The 19,156-nt window shown below is 46.4% G+C and overlaps 1 protein-coding gene across 1 annotated transcript; it reads left to right on the top strand.

The window, feature by feature from the left end:
- Positions 1–1,123: 1,123 nt before the first annotated feature.
- Positions 1,124–17,308, top strand: ZKSCAN2 (zinc finger with KRAB and SCAN domains 2). The gene is made up of 7 exons (XM_081133166.1): positions 1,124–1,607; positions 2,532–2,709; positions 4,750–4,841; positions 5,162–5,288; positions 7,581–8,270; positions 10,006–10,497; positions 12,763–17,308. The coding sequence occupies exons 1-7, from the start codon at positions 1,215–1,217 to the stop codon at positions 13,683–13,685; spliced, it is 2,895 nt and encodes a 964-aa protein (XP_080989292.1). The 5' UTR covers positions 1,124–1,214; the 3' UTR covers positions 13,686–17,308.
- The last annotated feature ends 1,848 nt before the right edge of the window (positions 17,309–19,156 follow it).

Raw genomic sequence — 19,156 nt, forward strand, 5'->3', positions numbered from 1 at the left:
GACGGGGAGTAGTGGGGCCCCGCCCGCCCCGCCGCGCGGAAAGAACTTCGCGGCGCCTCCCCGGAGGGGCGCCCAGACGGCCGGGCGGCGGGGGGACCCCAGGCCCTGCCCGCCGCCCACCAGGCCCCGCGGCGCCCCCCCGTCGCACTCCCCTCCGCGCTCCCACAGCCGGGCGGCGACTCCGCGCCGCGCGCTCTCGCGAGACCGCCGCGCAGCCCGCGCCCACCTCAACCCCTCGCCGCGAGAGCGCGAACCCGGGCCCGCGGCGCGAGGCGGCGGCGGCGCATGCGTGGCGCGCCTCCCAGAGCCCCCCGCGCAGGGCGCCGGCGGAGCGGGGGCCGCGCGCGAGGAGCCGCCAGCCGCCCCCCAGAGCCCGGCTGGGCCCCGCGCCGCTCTCCCCGCAGGGGCGGAACCGCCTCCGGCTGGGCCCGGCTGCGGAGGTTCCTGAGGACGAGCGGCCGCTGGGGCGCGGAGGCCCCGCGCTGGCCCCGGACCCCGCCGGCCGGCACCGACCCCCGCGGCGGTCTCAGCGCGCCGCCCGCTCGAACCCCGAACCCGGGGCCGGCGGGGCCCGCACACCCGGCGCCTCCCACTGGGGCCTCCTCCTCCGCGGGCCCGGCCCTGGGAAGCGGGCACACCCCCTGGGCCTGGCGGTGCGCGCCGCCCGCGGCCCCGGGACCTCCCGCCTCGCCGAGCCGCTCGCGGCCGGGCAGAAACGCGCCCGGCACCGCCCGGCCGCCGCGGGGCGTCTCGGTCGGACGGGAGGCCCCGCTCGGGGACTCGGGGGCACGTTTCCCGATTCGAGGGCCTGGGGTCGATTCGACCCATCAGCCTGGAGCCCTGCTCCGCTGACATCGCCGGCTTCCCTCCCCGCCTCCCCGGCCCCCTCCCCGCCTGCCCCGGCCGCCTCCCCGGCCCCCTCCCCGCCTGCCCCGGCCGCCTCCCCGGCCCCCTCCCCGCCTGCCCCGGCCGCCTGCCCCGGCCCCCTCCCCGCCTCCCCGGCCCCCTCCCCGCCTGCCCCGGCCCCCTCCCCGCCTCCCCGGCCCCCTCCCCGCCTGCCCCGGCCGCCTCCCCGGCCCCCTCCCCGCCTGCCCCGGCCCCCTCCCCGCCTCCCCGGCCCCCTCCCGCCTGCCCCGCTTCCGTGAAGCAGGTCGCCCCGGGGGGTTGGCTGGGTGAGCGCTTTGACTGGGCGTGAGGCCGCCCCTGGCTGGAGGATGGACCCTCAGGTGGACCCTCCGCTGGAGGCCGGGGGCTGCCTGGTAATGAAAGCGGAGCCGGACCCCGGGTGGGCGTCGGAGCCGGTTCGGGAAGGGCCGGCGGGCTCTGGATCCGAGACCTTTCGCCAGCGCTTCAGGCAGCTCTGCTATGAGGATGTGCGGGGGCCCCACGAGGCGTTCAGTCAACTCTGGGAACTTTGCTGCCGGTGGCTGAAGCCAGAAACGCGCTCCAAGGAGCAGATCCTGGAGCTGCTGGTCGTGGAGCAGTTTCTCACCATTTTACCCGAGAGGATTCAGGCGCGGGCGCAGAAGCAGTGCCCGGAGAGTGGCGAGGAGGCGGTGGCCCTGGTGATACACTTGGAGAAAGAGGCTGGGAGACTAAGGCAGCAGGTGAGAGCATTTTCCAGGTTTGGGTGTTTAGAAAGAAGGGGGGGTAAGGCAGGTGTGTGTTGCAGGAGGTGCCCCTTATGGAGGATAGTGGTCCTAATGGAAGACCTTCCAAGTGAACCCACCTAAATGTCAAGTAGAACCAAAAGCGTTGGTGGAAATAGTATATTGCAAATGAACCTAAACAGTATTCATCTAAGTATTTGTTTCAAGCCTTTGGCATTCATGTGTCTCCAAAAAATTCTATGGGAGAATTTATGCTTCACAGGGTTTGACTTTTGCAGCTTGATCCTAAAGAGGGCTGTTGGGGACTTCTGCAGTTACCCCAGGCCCCTGTAATCCTTCACCGCCCCAACCCGTGTCTTCTGAAGTGACCTCAGCGCCATCATCCCCTCGGCCTTCTCCAGCCTCACTGCCAGGCCTTCATTTGCCACTGGCTTTACATGGTCCTCTGGCGGTTTTTCAGCAGCCCTCCATTAACCTCATGAAATCCTGCACAATTTGCAAGATGTGCAGTTTCGCCTTGCACAGGATTTGCATTTGTGTAAAGATCTGACTACCAGCCTGCTTCCGTGTCTGTCAAGGATAGACACTAGATGTGGAGATCAAACTTATGTTTTCATTTCACTAGTGAGTTTGTGTTCTCATAACACTTCTCTGTGAGGCTAGTAGATGTGAGGACTCACATGACCTCTATCCTAATAACGAGAAGGCTCTGTACTTCACGCCTGACAGATTTCCCCCTCTGTATATTAATAAAGAGCACTCTCCGTTCCCTTACGTCCAGACCTGTGGACAGTACTGTTAACCCAGTGCCCTTAGAGACTCCGTTGGGGATGGACTACTGTTTTCATTCCTTCTCACATCTCTCCTTCTTTGCTATCTTTTTCTCCCTTTTTCCATTAAGGCTTTGGCTTTATTTCCCAGGTTTGCAGCCCTGTGCACTCAGAGAAGCAAGCCCCCCTTGCAACAGTGTGGGATGTGGCAGATTTTCTGCCGGAGACCCAACCCAGAGTGATGTCCCGGGAAGAAGCTGGAAGCCTGCACTCAGGACACCAGGAGCAGCTGACCCCAAAGAGAGAGCATCGGCCTCTACCCAAGAATGGTAAGAACTCAGAAGATGCCCAGTGCAGACCGTGGCAGATTTATTTTGTAGCCCTAACACTGTGACTTGCTCAGAGTAGTGTCCCTTTAATGCATGTTTGAGAATAAATTGAATTTTGAGGAGAAAGACTTTATTAGCTTCAAGAGTTGGGAATATGTGCAGCATAAGTAAAAGGGATCTTAAAGATTGAACCTAGGAACACTTAGATTGCCCAGGCTGGCCTTGAGGTCTTGTGTAGTATTACTTAAGAATCTCTGTTCTGTAATCAGCCTGTGGTTTTTAGTCCTGCCATGTGTATATGTGGATGTGTTCTTGGCTGACCACAAACAACTTGGAAAACTGTTTGGAAAGGTAAATGAGACACTTATTTTCAAAAATTGACTCACAAGTCAGGCATCGAGGAATTGGCATATGACAGGGATAAACATAAGACTTCATGGAGAAGGGGCCACTGATGTTCACAGCTGCCCTAGACATTCACAAATTAAGTCAGATACAAGGAAATAAGCATCCTGTCCTTTCGAGTCCACAGTGGCCTCTCCATCCCTGGCAGTATGGTGTCAGGCTTAAACAGCAGAATCACTGAACCTACCATAAAAAGACTTGGGCTTACATCCTGTCTCTGCCCCTCTCTGTCCAATCTTGGGCAAGTAATATAACAGGAGCACTAATGCACAGAAGTGACGTGATTAGGCTTCAGAGGCAGACAGCCTGGGTTCAGAGCCTAACTCTGCCATTCTTTATCTGTTGTCAGGTAACTTAACTTCTCAAGCTCCATTCTGTTATTTGTGAAAGGAAAATGGAAGGTTATTGGTGTAGGTTAAATGAGACAGTGTAACAGGGCCAGTGCATAATAGTGCTCACTCAATGTAATGTGAGTTTCCTTTCTCCCATAATGGCACGATTATTTTTAAACTTTAAATCTGTCTGACTTACACACCCCTCACCAAGAGACAAGATGCACCACTACATACCCCACCTTCTTATCCCTCCTGAAATTCATGTTATGATAGAATGCATTGCAAATGTTAATGGTTTCTGAATTTTCTAGTGTGTGTTCATCAGTATCTAAGTTCCCTTGTCACGTGGATTAAATGCTCCCAGTTACTTTAGCTAAGCTTAGTCCAGTAAATTCGTGGTGTTTCTGGATTTTGCTGTCCCAGGGTGATAAGAAATTTCTAAAGTGGAAAGTTTGTTCTACTTACCAGGGGTGTGGAGGACAGAAAATGTGAGGGATCGATATCTCAGAAAGGTCAGTTCATTCTAAAAGAAGACCTGTGATGTCAGCCATGTGTGCCTAAGGGAATAATAAGTTTCCAAGGCAGTGATTCAGTTTGCTTCTGTAGAAGGTAGTGGAGCAAGCTTTTGAATTCTTGGTCACAGTAATATTTATTCTGGAAGTTTTACCTGGATAGTCAGTTCTAAGTAGAAGTTAGACCACAGACTTGCTGCATATAAGTTTGTATACCTTCATTCCGTCTTTTGAGGGATGTATTGCCTCTAGTGTCCAGGACCATGTAACTTCTTTAGCATACTGAAGGGGAGTCATGTACACTAGAGTTTGCAAACCAGTCACTCACGTGCCAAGTCAGACCTACAAAGGGTTTTTGGTTTGGGGGTTTTGTTTGTTTGTTTTTAGTTCTCAAGATTCAAGACTTTTGACATTTTACACAAAAGTCGAGATTTCTGGCTTCTTTTGAAAAACATTTGAAGCTTTGCTATACCAGGGCCATAGACTCACAAAGAAGTGTCAGCTGGGGCTGAGCATTGCTGTACCTATTCAATGGGGCACATGCTCTCTCGTTCCCCACACACCTGGCCTGGCCCCTTTTGTGATGTGCTCTGTCTGCTTGTTCCCTACAAGCATTGGCATTTGTGAGTCCTGTTTTAGGTTACTGTGGTTTCAGGCAAAGTTCTCAACTTGTGGAGAAAATAATCAGTTTGTGTTTGTTGCTTTTTTTAACGTGCTCATTTCTTAAGAGAAGCAGCATGACTTAAAGTGCCAGAGCACAGAATACTAATCATTTCTTTGTTCTACAGCTCGGCCTTCCTCCTGGGTTCCCATCCCTGCTGAAGAATGGAACACCATAGATCAGGAAGTAGCAACCACGAAACTTTCTGTCGGGTCTCAGGTAAGTTGTATTGTTTTCTCTGGCCCTCCTTTCTAGGGTGTTCAATCACAGTGATTTCCTGGGCCTTCACTGTCCTCAAATTTGTGTATTCCAACCAAGAGACCTTTTCCCCCTTGTTCCTTTTTCAGAAAAGATTGGACCTTTTTCCGAGTAATGGGACACTTTGATGGATCATCTGCCTTATGATTCTAGAATCTTCTGCTTCATTTGGCACATAATATACACTTGGCTCATTGATTTTAGTTCTTCATTCAATGTTGTTCATCCTTCAAAGACCCACGCAGTTATCTTGGTAGTCATTACTGTTAGTGTTGTTACAGGGACCAGTGAAGGATGTCCACATCGCAAGAGGTTTTTCCTACAAGAACAGTGTGCGTCAGATTCCTGCTCACAGAGACCTCTCCCGGGATATTAGGGAGGAGAGTGCTGGGAACATGGTCTCCCTGGGTAAGGACTCTTTCCCTTTTCAGATAAAAGATTTGGGGATTTGTAACATATTCATTCTACTGATGATAAAATAGTTGTAAATGTTAACCTTAAAGGACTTTCATGGGTTGTCTAATCATTTTTATAGTCTAGCTTACCAGACCTAGTAGTAATCACTTATCCATGTTCTATTGCTTTACTTATCCCTTTGTTCCATTTTAAAATTTATATATATATATATTTATAACTTAGTGATTAAAACATTGGAGAGGTGTTATACATGACTGTCATATTATTTAAATGTAAACGTACATCCACTAGACTAAAAACTCCATAAAGTCACAAGGTCTCTTTGGGATTTGTTTTTATTTAACTAGTAAACCCAACAGTTTTCACAGGGCCTGACACATGGGTGGGTGCCCAGCAAAATATTTGTTGGGTGGATATAAATCTTATAAATGGAAAAGAAATAATTTTAATACAATAACCTCAATAGCATATTGTGAATTATTTAAATAGCACAAATTCTCAGGCACACAGCACTGAAGCATCACTTTATAAGCAAACTCTGCTTTAGCAGTAGGGCTGGATGTGATTCATTCATGTGCAAGCTACAAGTCAAAGACTACTTATAATTAAAATTATAGGCCTAAACCATGCACTAATATACACTATAGATACTCTGTGCTAATAGGGTAGCCACTAGCACATGCAGCTATTTAAATTTATAAAACTAAAGTTAAAGTTAAAAATTCAGTTCCTCAGTGGCAGTGACCCCCTGTAAGGGATTCGGTAGCTGTACTGGACAGCACAGTTATATTTCCATCATCACAGAAAGTTCTATTGGACAATGCTACAGATAGAAACTAAAAGTATAGAGATTTTAAAATGGGACATGTCAAACAATGAATGAGATAAACCAACAGTTATTTATATAGAAAGCAGTTTTTAAAAATTACCAACTTCAGACCAGCTGATGACACCCCCGTAACAAAGCACTCTTCCCAAAGCCACAGGCATCCCAGCCATCTACCCGGTTGTAGGCATGATGGGTGTTTCCTAGTGTTGTCTTGGATCATAGCATCCAGACCTAGTAAATGCTGAATTAGTCCTTAGTAAACCCTGCAGGAGTGGGATAGGGACCATACTTTAATACAGATTCAGCCCAGCATCTTCACATATAATTATAAACGCCCAGGCCCAAAGACCCCTGCCCCAATTTTTTATCATAGATCATAAACTGATGGCTCATTTTCTAGCCTATACACATATTTTGGCCTTGCACAGAGTTTAAATTTAGTTTTTAATTCTGGATATCCAGTATCTCTTGAAAAACCAAATATAAGGCACTGGAGACCCACAGAATAAGAGAGCTCATGCTAAACTGCCACCTCATGCAGTTACGTTGCCAGCCTAGTCCTTCTTATAGATACTGAGCTTCCGTTGTCTCTATACTTCTCTCACATAAAAATAGAGACAGCCCTCCATCTCCAGGGTTCTTTCAGGAGGGGTCTGATTAGATGCTGCTTCTCTAGGAGAATTTGTGAAGCCTCTTTGTGAGTTTCCTAGAGAAGAAAACTAAATTTTATTACAAACTTCCTGGGCATTGGGCATGTTGCATATGGTCATTTACTTAGTATCCCCAGTACCTCTTTGAATAGGCGATACTACTCCCTAGGAAACTGAGGCTCAGAGAGATTAAGAAACTTCCATGATCAACAAAGGAAAGTCAGTGGTGGGGCTAGGATGCACGTTTAAGACAGGGTGCTCTCTGTAAGGTGGCATACTCTCTGTTGGCTTCCCTAGTCTTATGTCGCTTTCCTAGTTAGATTGCCCGAGGTGTCCAGGAATCTTACTTCTTATCTCTCATAGCCCAGCGCGTATGTATGTGTGTTGGCGTGGGGAGATGTGGGGAACGGATACAAGCACACTTTATAAGTACCAAATGCTGCTGAGGAGCATACTCTGCACCTAGCTCAGCGTTAAATACCATGAGGGAATCAAAGGTAATAAAATATGTTTCTTACCCTTAAAGGTTTTCCTTTAAGAACCAGCTGGGGAAATAAGTGGTACATACATGGGAAGTAAAATAGCGTAAGTTAGTAGATGATTGTGCCAGAGAACTCATGTAACAGTAACTATGGTGTGCACTGTCCTGGTGGAGGAGGACCCTAGAAGAGAGGTGACTGGACAAGGCCTTTGAAGGACAGGTGTAAATAGTGGTCCAGGAGAGCATGGCCCACAGGAGGTGGGCATGCAGTGATGAATGAATGGCCTCTCCGTCTAGTATGAAGTGTGTTTCTCTCACTGTAGGAAGTGCAGTATCTACTAACAAGAGAGCCCAGGTGGAGCAAAGAAAGGAGGCGTGGACCATAGGTCTACATTCTTCTAATAAAAGGAATATTCTGCGAAGCAGCTACATCAAGGAAAAGTCAGTTCAGGCTCTTCAGATTCCTACAAGGAATACAGGGAAGATGCGGAAAGAGCAGCAACAGTCTTCTAAATGGGGCTTAGAAGATGAAAAGATAGCAGGCGTGCATTGGAGCTATGAGGAAACAAAGACTTTTCTCGCAATTCTCAAAGAGTCTCGCTTTTATGAAACACTTCAGGCTTGCCCCCGAAATAGCCAGGTGTACGGCGCTGTAGCTGAATGGCTGCGAGAGTGTGGCTTTCTCCGAACCCCGGAGCAGTGTCGGACCAAGTTCAAGAGTCTCCAGAAGAGCTACCGAAAAGTGAGAAACGGCCACATGCTCGAGCCCTGTGCCTTCTTTGAGGACATGGACGTGTTATTGAACCCTTCAGCTCATGTGCCATCCACTGACAAGCCAAAGGAGACTGTGTCTCTCCCTAGACTAAAGAGGATTGGTGTCAGTGCTAAAGAACAGGTCAGTCTGATGGAGGAGGCAGAAGCCATAGGAGAATCTGATGGTGAGGAAACAGGCATCGAATTTGTCCGGAAGTCTGAGATTCGTGGTACGCCTGTCTTGTTTCAGAACCTGAGTGGTAAGAATTGTACTTTTTGTTTGGTTTGAAAATGGATGATGTGTCTTGTGGAAAAAGGAGTAGTCCAGAAGTGAGCAGGCCTGGGGAGTGCTGTCATGCACACCTTGCCTCCAGTCTCTATGCCTGGCCACCTAACAGTTTTCTCAGGTGTAGGTTGCTGCCCTGTGCAGTCTGAGTACAGCCCTGAGTGGCCATGGAGGGTTCTTTTTGAGGTTAGAGCACAGCATGGCTTTTGAGTACTTGGGGCCTGTGGAAGGAAGAGAAATGGAATCAGAGGTCTCTATGGATCTAACATTATCTGCGACTTGGAATAAAGCAGATAAGTGTGTTAGATTATAGTAAGTCAAAGATACATTATTATACTACCTAGAATAACCAGTGAAAGAGTATGTAACTAAAAGAAATGAGTAAAAAATGAAATTCTAAAAGAAGAAAGGAGAGAAAAGGTAGCTGTAAACCCAAATATACCTTTAATTACAAACGTAAAAGACTGTCGCACATTTAAAAAACAACTATATATTGTTTACAATAGATACATCTTAAGTACAGTAATACAGAGACATTGAAATTAAAAGGACAGAAGAAGATATACCATACACCATAGAAAAGAAAGCTGGTGTAATGTGGGGGCTGAGACACATAGGACTAAACTGCCAGTTAATAACTGTGAGAGTAGACACATCATGTAAATACTTTGAGCTTCAGTTCTCTCATCTGTCAAGAATGACTGAGAATGCCAGGATTGTTGTTAGTTAAGTGAGATGAAGTACATAAAGGCATTCTGCAAATGTTCACATGCAGTAAAATACTGCCTGGTATCACTGTTACTAGTAATGTTTCTCTACTCCATCTTATAAAATGGTAAGCCCTTAGAAGGGAAAACTAAATCAGGCAGGAGGGCTGGGACTGTATGCATGACTATACCTGTTCAAAAGAAAAAGCTCTCAGGAAGAAGATGGGAGGATGCATGCTCAGGTATTCACTAGTCTGGAAATCCATAGACAGGAGGGTGGGGATCTTGGAGCGGTCTCAAATTGGGAATCCAGTGAAGGCTGGAGGAGACTACCCAGTAACATTAGGATAGAAATGACTTTTTCCTACTTACAAAACACAAAATGCATAGTGTGACACACTATATTCCAGCATGTCCTAGAAAATTTTATTGACTGCTACAAAAGCAGGATATCTGCTTGTCTTGCAGAATATTTCATCTCAAAATAGAAGACTCAGTGACATCAGAAATTACTGGACATAGTTCTCATCAAGGAAGACAGGTTAAAAAATGATGGGAACTCTGGGAGAAAGTCCCCACTGGGTGTCACAGTCCATTATTCTGAGCTTGAAGAGACAGCTGAATCCTTAGTAATCAGTATCAGATTGGGAGACTGCATTTTCACTCTATCAAGTAAACAGATTAGTTGATCGATTTCAGTTAAAAATCCTGTTGGAATTTTTACTTTATAGATGCATCTGAGAGTCAATATCTGTGCAACTTGAGCCTTCCCAACCAGAAATAGTATTTTTTTCATTTTTTCTAGTTTTTTATGGCTTAAAATATTACAGATTTTTTATATAGACCTCATTTTATATAGACCTCATAGCTTACCCCAGGCATATCATAGTTCCTGTTGCTCCTGTGAATGGGATTTGTTTTCTTTTACTTCTGTTTTGTAATATCGTATAGAGGCTACAGACTCCTTTTCTTATATCTTTGAACTTTATCCTTGAATGGCAGGTGTACACTGGGGCTACGAGGAGACTAAGACTTTTCTTGATATCCTCCATGAGACTCGGTTTTATGAAGCACTTCAGTCCTGCCATAGAAAGAGCAAATTGTATGGGGCTGTGGCTGAACAACTGCGGGAGTATGGGTTCCTCCGGACACCAGAACAGTGTAGGACCAAGTTCAAAAGCCTTCAGAAGAGCTACCGTAAAGTGAAAAATGGGCATGTGCTAGAGTCCTGTGCTTTCTACAAGGAAATGGATGCGCTGATAAACTCTCGGGCACCTGTCCCCTCCACCAGCATCCCAGAAGGAGTCCCACCACCCTCAAGGCAAGAAAGAGAGGATATTGAGATTGAACCCCAGGAATCTACAGGCTGGGAACCTGAGGAGACCTCACAAGAGGCAATAGTAGAAGATTCTGACAGCGAGAGAATGAGTGATGAGGAAATTGTGCAAGAGTCAGAATTCCAGGGACCTTCAGGTCTACTGCAAAGCCCAAGTGGTAAGGATCATCAAGGGGTTGTGGTCTAAAAGAGAGTAAGTATGACTTACTGAAAAATTAGTAGATCTGGCATGTCATTCAGGAGTATTTATTCATTAAACAAATATTTCCTGTGCTGTTTGAGGAATGGGGGATATAGCGGTGAGTAAAAAGAAGTCTCTGCTTGTAGTGCTTCTTTTCAAGGAAGGAACTTACATTCTAGTGACTCGGTTTTGGGGATTTTGGCCTCAGTTTTTTCTGTATGGGTCAAGCAGTATTTGTGTGTCCTGAAAATACTATGGGGGAAAAAATTTGGAATTACACATGAGAAAATACTCAGATGAAGGAAGTGTGTCAGGAAACCCAAGACAGAAACATTTCAGTGTTGTGTGATGTGCATGAGGACAGGCAGAGACCAAATAAGAGAGGCTTTATCCTGCTTCTCAGCTCCACCTGCTTATTTCCCACTGACTGCTGGAAACCCTCATGAGCATCTCATCAGACTTAAAATTTTCAAAAGTAAAATCACCATCTTCCTTCCCACACCATAGCTCTTCCCTGTGTCCTCATACATGTCATCCAGACTTAAAACTTCAGAGATATTTTTGATGCTTTCTCTCCCATTATTTACATTCAGGCAGTAACACTTTTTTTCAGCTGACGTAGAACCCTTATCTTCCCCGCTTTAGTTCCTGTAGCCCATACCCTAGTTCAGTCTTTGTGTCTGTTGCCTAGACTGCTGTAAAGGTCTCGAAGCCAGTTTTCTGTATCAGCCTTGTATTAACATTCCACAGCTATCCTTAATCTGAGCTCTTAACCTTTCTGTCCTTACCAGTTATTATTTCCCTTCCAAAACTGTGCTCATTCAAAATAAACATTAGAGAGGGAGGAAATTCATACTCATGCTCTCTGGTAGTATTATGTTGGAAATTGTACTATGGAGGCTGAAATTGTTAAGTCCTACATAACCCTGGTTTTGATAACTGTGGAAACAAAGTTCTGTGGTACCATCTTTTGTGACCCTATCTTTTAAGTTGAACTCCTTAATGATAATTTGTCATCAAATTATCAGGCTCTGTCTGAACCAACTACTAGGCTGTGACTTCCTCCAGATCCCAGAGCAGCGTTAGACCCAATCAGAATGCTTCAAAAGAACTGCTAAATGAACAATGGCATTGTCAGGGCTTTTTACTTAAGTTCATGGAATGATTGATGGCTGCCTCCGCCCCATAGCCCATGCCACAGCTTTCCCACTTGGGAAGGAGGGATATTAGCAGTTTCAACTCAATATGTGGAAGGAAAGTAACGTAGAAACAAGGCAGTATAGCAAAATGCTTATGAACAAGGGTTTGATAACCAAGCCTGGATTGGGCCTAAGTTATGCAGCTTGTGAAATATTTATGAATGAAATAATACAATATCTGGAATTTGCTTCAAAATAATCTGGATAGAGGGCATAGGGAGTATGTAGGAATAGAGATGAAACAAGATTGGCAATGAGAGATCATTGTTAAAGCTGGTGAGTGTTTCATGGAAGTTCATTGTAATACGATTCTCTACCTTTCTATACGTTTGAATTTTTCATAGTAAAAAGTTAATACAAAACCACATAATTAAGTGACCAGGATGGAGTCAGAACTAGAGCTGTCTGACTCCAAAGCCTGTGTCTCTTCATTATTTTATGTTCTCTATCCAGGGAACTTCTTGGAAAAGCTGTGATCCAGGATGTACCTTGTAGTGAATATGGGCTATAGATGAAAAAGTGAGAACGTTCTAGTTTGGGGGACAGTGAGAACTAAGATTGAATTAGTGTAGTCTGTGTGTGAGACAGCCAGAAAAACAAAGTGATGGGAACATTCAAGGAGAAGAAAGAAGTACTCTTGTGTAGGATATAATTAGATATTGATGAATCTAAAAGTCCATTGAGAAAGTTGGACTTGATCACTAGCATCTACTCTATAAACTAATGTAGTATATTTTAGGATAGAAATGAAATTTTGAAAGATGGTTGAGTTAGAGGAGAACTTCGGGGAGATAAGCCTTGTTAATCAGGATATGGATGAGGAGCTATGCAACTCAGACGGCATTTCATTTCCAAAGGCCTCCTTTGAACTAGGTGTAATTGGCTGCTTTTGGAACTGAATGAAAATAAGGCATAATGAATAAGGGAAGAGTAACAGGACCTGAGGCCAGTGAAGTATACGGGGATTCTAAGAGATAAAGCATGGAAGGCTATGTCTGTGTTAATACAGGACTGCCCTGAAATTTTTATTGTCTCTTTTTCAGATTTCAAAATTGGAGGTAGTATCAAGGAGAATGCAACACAGGTAATATATAAGGACATGGAGCAGCACAGGGCATTAATAGAAAAGTCTAAAAGAGTTGTTTCCCAGAATACTGATCCAGGTAAATATCATAAAAAGGAATGCATCTCAGGAAGACAATGGGAAAACTGTCAAGGAATCAGACAGGGAAAGCTGATGTCTCAGCCTAGAGATTTAGGGAAAGCTGTAGTGCATCAGAGGCCTTTCATGGGGAAGAGACCCTATAGACTTCTCAAGTACGGAGAAAGCTTTGGAAGGAGTGCCCGTCTTCTGAGCCGGATGACCCACCAAAAGGAAAATTCTTATAAGTGTAGTGTCTGTGGGAAGTGCTTTGGTAGAAGCAGGAGCCTCATCAGACACCAAAGAATCCACACAGGAGAAAAACCTTTTAAATGTCTCGACTGTGGGAAAAGCTTTAATGACTCCTCAAACTTTGGTGCCCACCAGAGAATCCACACAGGGGAGAAGCCCTACAGCTGTGGTGAGTGTGGGAAGTGCTTTAGTCAGAGCTCGAGTCTCATCATACATCAGCGAACCCACACAGGCGAGAAACCCTATCAGTGTGGAGAGTGTGGGAAAAGCTTCACCAACAGTTCTCATTTCAGTGCCCACCGTAGGGTCCACACCGGTGAGAATCCCTACAAATGCATGGATTGTGAGAAGAGTTTCAGTAATGGTACACGATTTCGAGAACATCGGAGAATGCACACTGGAGAGAAGCCCTATGGGTGTGCCCACTGTGGCAAACATTTCAGTAAGAGTTCTTTTCTGACCAAACATCGGGAGGTCCATGTGAGAGAAAAGCTCCTGCCACATCATCCATCCATGTATTCCCCAGAGAACCCACATAAGGGGAGAACTGAGGACTTCAGGAAGACTTTTTGATGACGATCTCTGTCTCAATGTCCCTTTAGCTGTCCTACCCTGATCTCACTCTTGGGAGATTGTCTTAGCTATACGGTGTAATTCCGAAGATAAGCTTGAGAATACAAATAAACTAAAGACTTGGATCCTCTTCTCACCTCTGCCTCTAACTCGACAGCCCATCCCTCTCCTTCCCTTTGTCTCAGCTTCTCCTTTAATAAAGGGAGACATAATCTGTCTGAGTTCGGAAGGGAGCTCTTGTATGTCAAGACTACTGCTATGGGATTGCTGTGTCCAGCAACATTCGAGATCCTTCCATGTAGGTGAGAGTTGTTTTCAAGGAGATGAAAATCGCTGAAAGATTTTTTTCGTTATCTACCACTTGAGATCCTGGATGCAGCTTGCCCACAGAGTTTCATGTTTGGATAGAACTTTCAGGAGTCCTACAGCAAATCTGTTTTGGTATTGAAGATAGTCACAAAGGAGGCTGAAGATGTTATAACTTCCATCAGAAGTCTGTTACAGTGTACCTTTTTTGTGTCAAGAAGTTGATCTGAATAGCTAGGGTAGAATCCCTGTGTTGCCCCTGAAGTCATGTTAGCAATGTCTTGCCTTCCATAGAGACCAGAAGCAACTAATCGCCCATAATCCTCTGTGTACCAACCTTTTCTGTCCCTGAAGACTGAGTCCCCCTGGTTGCTGCTTTCCTGCCTATAAGAATCCAGTTCCTGTTATCGTTTCCCATACATCCTACACTTACCTCTTCATGTTCTGGGTGCTCTTGTCCGGCTCTTCTGAGCTATCACATCCTCTTTGGATTGACTAGGCTGCATGCTCATGGTGTCTCATTGAAGTAAAGTAGGGTTTCAGACACAATCTAGTTCTCCCCTGTAACCTCTCCAGTTCTTACCTAGAGCATAATGTGTGTCGGCGTATTTATGCCTCCCAACCCCACACTTTAGTGTAATATTATATAATCATAGTTTTATAAAATGTTAAGGGGGTAGAAAGAAGTAATATTTCTAAAACCAGTCAGACTCCTCAGGCCTGCTTTAGATCAGATAGCCACTTCCATCCAGACCAGTACCTCCAGGGCTGTTTGTCAAATACTCTCTTTCCTGAGGCTTCTGGACTCTATTTATAGGGTCATGACCCTCACTGTAGAACCCTGAGTAATTTGTACAATTCTATAGATCATTGAGTAAAAGCAGAAATATTTGCAGAAACTACCAATCCAGAACATGTTAGTGTTTTCTTCATTTACCTGTTTTTCTGAAAAATCTTTTTGATAATCCCCTAGCACTAGCCTAATAAATAGTGAATGAAAGGTTCAGATGGATGGACAGTTCATTCATTTCTGGAAGTTAGATGAAACCCAGGAATTTGGTCATCCAAGGCTGCTTGCTTTGGGAGGGAGAAGTCATAGTTTGGTGGAAAGATAACCAGAGTCAGGGCTGTGGATAGACTCTTCTAATCTGATCTCTCCTTTGCCATATGCTCTCTTATTTGAACACATCTGGAGATAACATTTTTCCTTTGTGTTTGAACCTGTTGAAACTTGTTCAGCAGAGTACCAAGAAGGGTAGGCAGTTCCGGTGCCTGCATAGGGTGCAACCTGCTGGAAGGCAGGTGACTCAGGTAAACATTGATAAATGTTCATTTATATTTTGGAAATGTTATGCTTGTTCACATCTGAATAGATTCATTTCCTCTGTTTGATTTTTTTTCTCTTTTATTAATCATTTTTATTTTTTCAATTCTAGTTGACATACATTATATTGGTTCCAGGTGTATGTGTTGTCTGAATCATAGACTTTTAATGGTAAGTGCAGCTTCATGTTGGTAGAGTGCCTAGCGCAGTAAGATGTGTTAGTGCCAGTGGGCGTGTGCTTGTATCATGTAGACATTCTGGAATCCCAGTTCTAGAGAAGGTGCACGTTAATAGAAGTCACCACTTAGTAATACATACACAGGATTGATAATTATATCAACTGACATATGATTCAGAAAAGGTGATTTATTCGTAAATATTTGTTAAGCACCATTTTGTGTTAACACCAGGTTCTAGGCACAGTGAAGGATATGAAAACGAAAACAGGCATGATGCCTGTTCTCAGTGAACTTGAAATATGGTAGAGGAAGTATTGCAGCAAAAGGTAATGCCAGTTACAGGCAAGTTATAAAGGTCAGTGACTCAGTCATGAGAAAACCACCTTCACTTGCAAAGGAGTTTTCCTAACTTAATAAAACCATGTTCTTTACCCATCTCAGACTTCCCTAGTGGCAGAGAGGCTCATACCCAGCCCGTCTCCAGTGGGACAGACTGATTCTGCTTTAGTCTCAGATCTGGGATCAAGCTCAGGTGGAGTTTGTGTTCCCCCACTGATACTCCTGATTGCAGGTGGGCTGCTGAGACATAAATTAAATTAATGGTGTTTGTCTCTGTCCTGAGGAGAGGGAAGGTCCTGCCCACCATTCAGCAAGACTCCTTGTGTTTTATCCTTTCTCAGCTGGAGCATGAAAGTCTGCGTGAGTGAGGTTTTTTCTGTCACATAGCACTGCCTTTATGACAATCCGGAGAAGGCTTGTTTTAGAGCTCAGTGCCAGGAAAGCAGCTCTAATCCTAAGCACACAAAAAAGTTATCTTTAAAAAACACTGTGATTTTTATAACTTACTGTTTTTTCTCTTTTTGTTCTTGCTGCTGGAAAGCTCAACAAAATTTACAACCCACCTTAACCAACTACCTAAAACCTATATTTATTTAATCCTGTCTTCTTTCTTTGAAAATTGTCTCAAATGCTATGTTTTTAAGTGGTATAAATAAACAGACTTTATTTTCTGACACCATACCCAAGGCACTTGGGGAAACTGGCTTGTGTTCCCTGGCTGGGCTTGTTACTCACAGATACCTCCAATTCTTACTGTTGACTTTATTACACATACAACCTCATTTATTCACCTGGAAGGAAACCTCATTCTTCAAGAGGAAAACCTCACACATATATTTACACAGCTCAGGCCGTCTGCCTTGGAGTGAGCACTGGACCAGAAGCGAAAAGAGACAAGTTTTAGTCTTGTTACGGCCACTTACTGTCGTTGGACAGATCATAGCCTCTCTGGGCCTCGGCTCCTTATCTGAAGAGGCTGAAGATTGCCAAGACTGCTCCGGCTCTGATGTTCTGTGAGGCTGTGGGGCACGTGTGAGTGGGGAAGCGTTTGTAAGACCGGGCTCCCTGGGCTGGCTCTCAGCTGCACGCAGTCCCTGCCACACTGAGCCACTTCCCACTGCAGGCAGAGGGGTGCTGTGCACCATCCAGGAGCCTGCTCAGTAGAGAAAGAGGTCATGAGTGTTCCCCTGCAGGCACCCCCGAGTCACCTTGATAGCCATTTGCAGGTAGCTAGCTGAGTAAAGAAAGCCTGTCTTGTGAGGTCTGGGGCCCAATGACAGACAAGACTCAACGGTGAGGGAGCTGGGGCAGTCGCAGTGCCAGTAGTGTCCGATGACTGGTGTAGCTACAAGCCTTCGCCTCGGTCTGAATTTATTCCAAGTACAAGTGTCTTTATGTTCATAGTTTTTATATTGATGTTCACTTAGATGTCTTCTTGAAAACCTGTATGTGAAATAAATGTCTGCAGTAAATGACTCCCATTGGTTTTGCAGTAATTTGAAGGAGCTTTCTGTTAAGGGGAAAGAGAACTTGCAACAAAAAAGCTGACCCTCCTAAGTAAAGAGAATGTTCTGGCTCACTGCTCTCCTCCACAACTATTCCTGTGCAGCTGGCCTCTGATACTGGCCATTGCCATTGTCCCAAATGGTGGTTGGCTCTAATTCCAGGGTTAGCCTTGGGTTCACACTCTGCGTGTATCTGAGGAGCCACTCACCCATGGCAAGCCTTTTAAGGCGGAACAAGACTCCACAATTTCCCCAAAGATGCGGTGTTGCTTTTGATTTACTGTTTTGGTATAAAGAGTTCCAGTGGCCTGGCCAGTGTGGCTCAGCGGTTGAGTGTCAACCTATGAACCAGGAGGTCACGGTTTGATTCCCAGTCACAGCACATGCCTAGGTTACAGGCTCGATCCCCAGTAGGGGGCGTGCAGGAGGCAGCCAATCAATGACTCTCATCATTGATGTTTCTCTCTCTCCCTTTCTCTGAAATCAATAAAAAAAATTTTTTAAGTTCCAGTCACTTCCACTTAGTCTTCTTTCCCAGCACAATTCCAACTCCATGAGTGAGTCAATGTGGAGATCTTGCTCCTTGCTGAGCATGTATCTCTCACTTTTCTCATGGCCCAGAGGGTGGGTCACCTAAACATGAACCAGGCTCCGGACAAAGGGCCTCCCTCTTGCCTGAACGCTGTAAGCCTCCGCCCTGTTGCCGGCTGCAGTGCTCCCCAAGGTCCTCAAGGGTTATAACTGCTCAGTCAGCACCTAAGAGCCCCTGTAAGTTCCCATGTTTCCCTTGAGTAGACATATGCGACCTTTTTGGAGGAAGCTGATAAAGGCTCATCCATGGTGTCCTGAGTTCGCAAGGTGACTGACCTCCCAGGCTGTGGACTGACTCAGGCTGGGTATTAGATGAGAGACTTTAAACCTCCAAGGGCCACAGATCAATTCCTATAAATCAGTTAAAACATTAAGGGGGGGGAACGAGTGCTTTGTGTCTCAGGCACTGAAAGGAACAAGGCTGGTTCCAAGCTCCACACTCCAAGGGGTCCGGGGACTCAGAGGGGAAGCGCAGCTTTGGGCTGCAAGAGCAGCCACCGCCTAAACCCGCCCTGCGGTGGTAGGACTCGAGGAGGGCAGTGTGCCACCCAGGGGTTGCTTGGGTGCCGCACAGAGCCTGCGGAGCACGCGGCTGGGCTGGGCGGGGAAGCTGCGGGACTGTCGGTAAAGGACCCTCTTTCCACAAAGCCCCCTGGCCTGGCCAGGTGTGACTTAGCACACATCTGAGGACCACTCCCAATGGAGAGTGGAGATCGGGCACGAAGTAAAAAGTCCCACGAGAGTAGAGGATGGCACACTTCCCTCCTGGGGTCGCCTGCGCTCTGAGTCCCTGGGAGTTGGGGTGAGCGAGAGGCACAAGAGCCCTGAACCAGCTTCCCAACGACGTGCCGTGGGGCTCATGCTAATGCTGCCAGGAGGGAAGGGTCAGTACTTGTACCCAAGGGTCTAGGACGGGACATGCCTGGTGCAGTAGGAAGAACCCTAGACTGTCTAAAACGCTGGCCGAGCTCTGTCACTAGGTCACTGTGTGGCCACAGATCATCCAGCCTCTCGGTGTGGGGGTTGGGCAGCTGAGTGCTTCCCAGCCTTTCCCCGCCCAGGGGCCCAAAGAGCCCGATGAGGGTAGTTCACTGAGCAAATGCACCTGTACCAAGTCCATGCAGAAACTCCACCTCTTGCTGGGATCCTGATACCTGCGAGGTGCAAAGCCGCTGATTAGATGATAATAAATGTAAGAGCTGACACGTCCACTCGCAGTGTACTAGG

Source organism: Miniopterus schreibersii (assembly GCF_964146895.1).
Source record: "Miniopterus schreibersii genome assembly, chromosome: 3".
In the NCBI taxonomy this organism is placed as follows: domain Eukaryota; kingdom Metazoa; phylum Chordata; class Mammalia; order Chiroptera; family Miniopteridae; genus Miniopterus; species Miniopterus schreibersii.

Coding starts and splice junctions, on each gene's coding strand:
- ZKSCAN2 (XM_081133166.1), top strand. CDS start 1,215: ATGGACCCTCAGGTGGACCCTCCGCTGGAGGCCGGGGGCTGCCTGGTA. Junction 2,710..4,749: donor TCGGCCTCTACCCAAGAATG/GTAAGAACTCAG, acceptor TTTGTTCTACAG/CTCGGCCTTCCTCCTGGGTT. Junction 4,842..5,161: donor AACTTTCTGTCGGGTCTCAG/GTAAGTTGTATT, acceptor GTGTTGTTACAG/GGACCAGTGAAGGATGTCCA.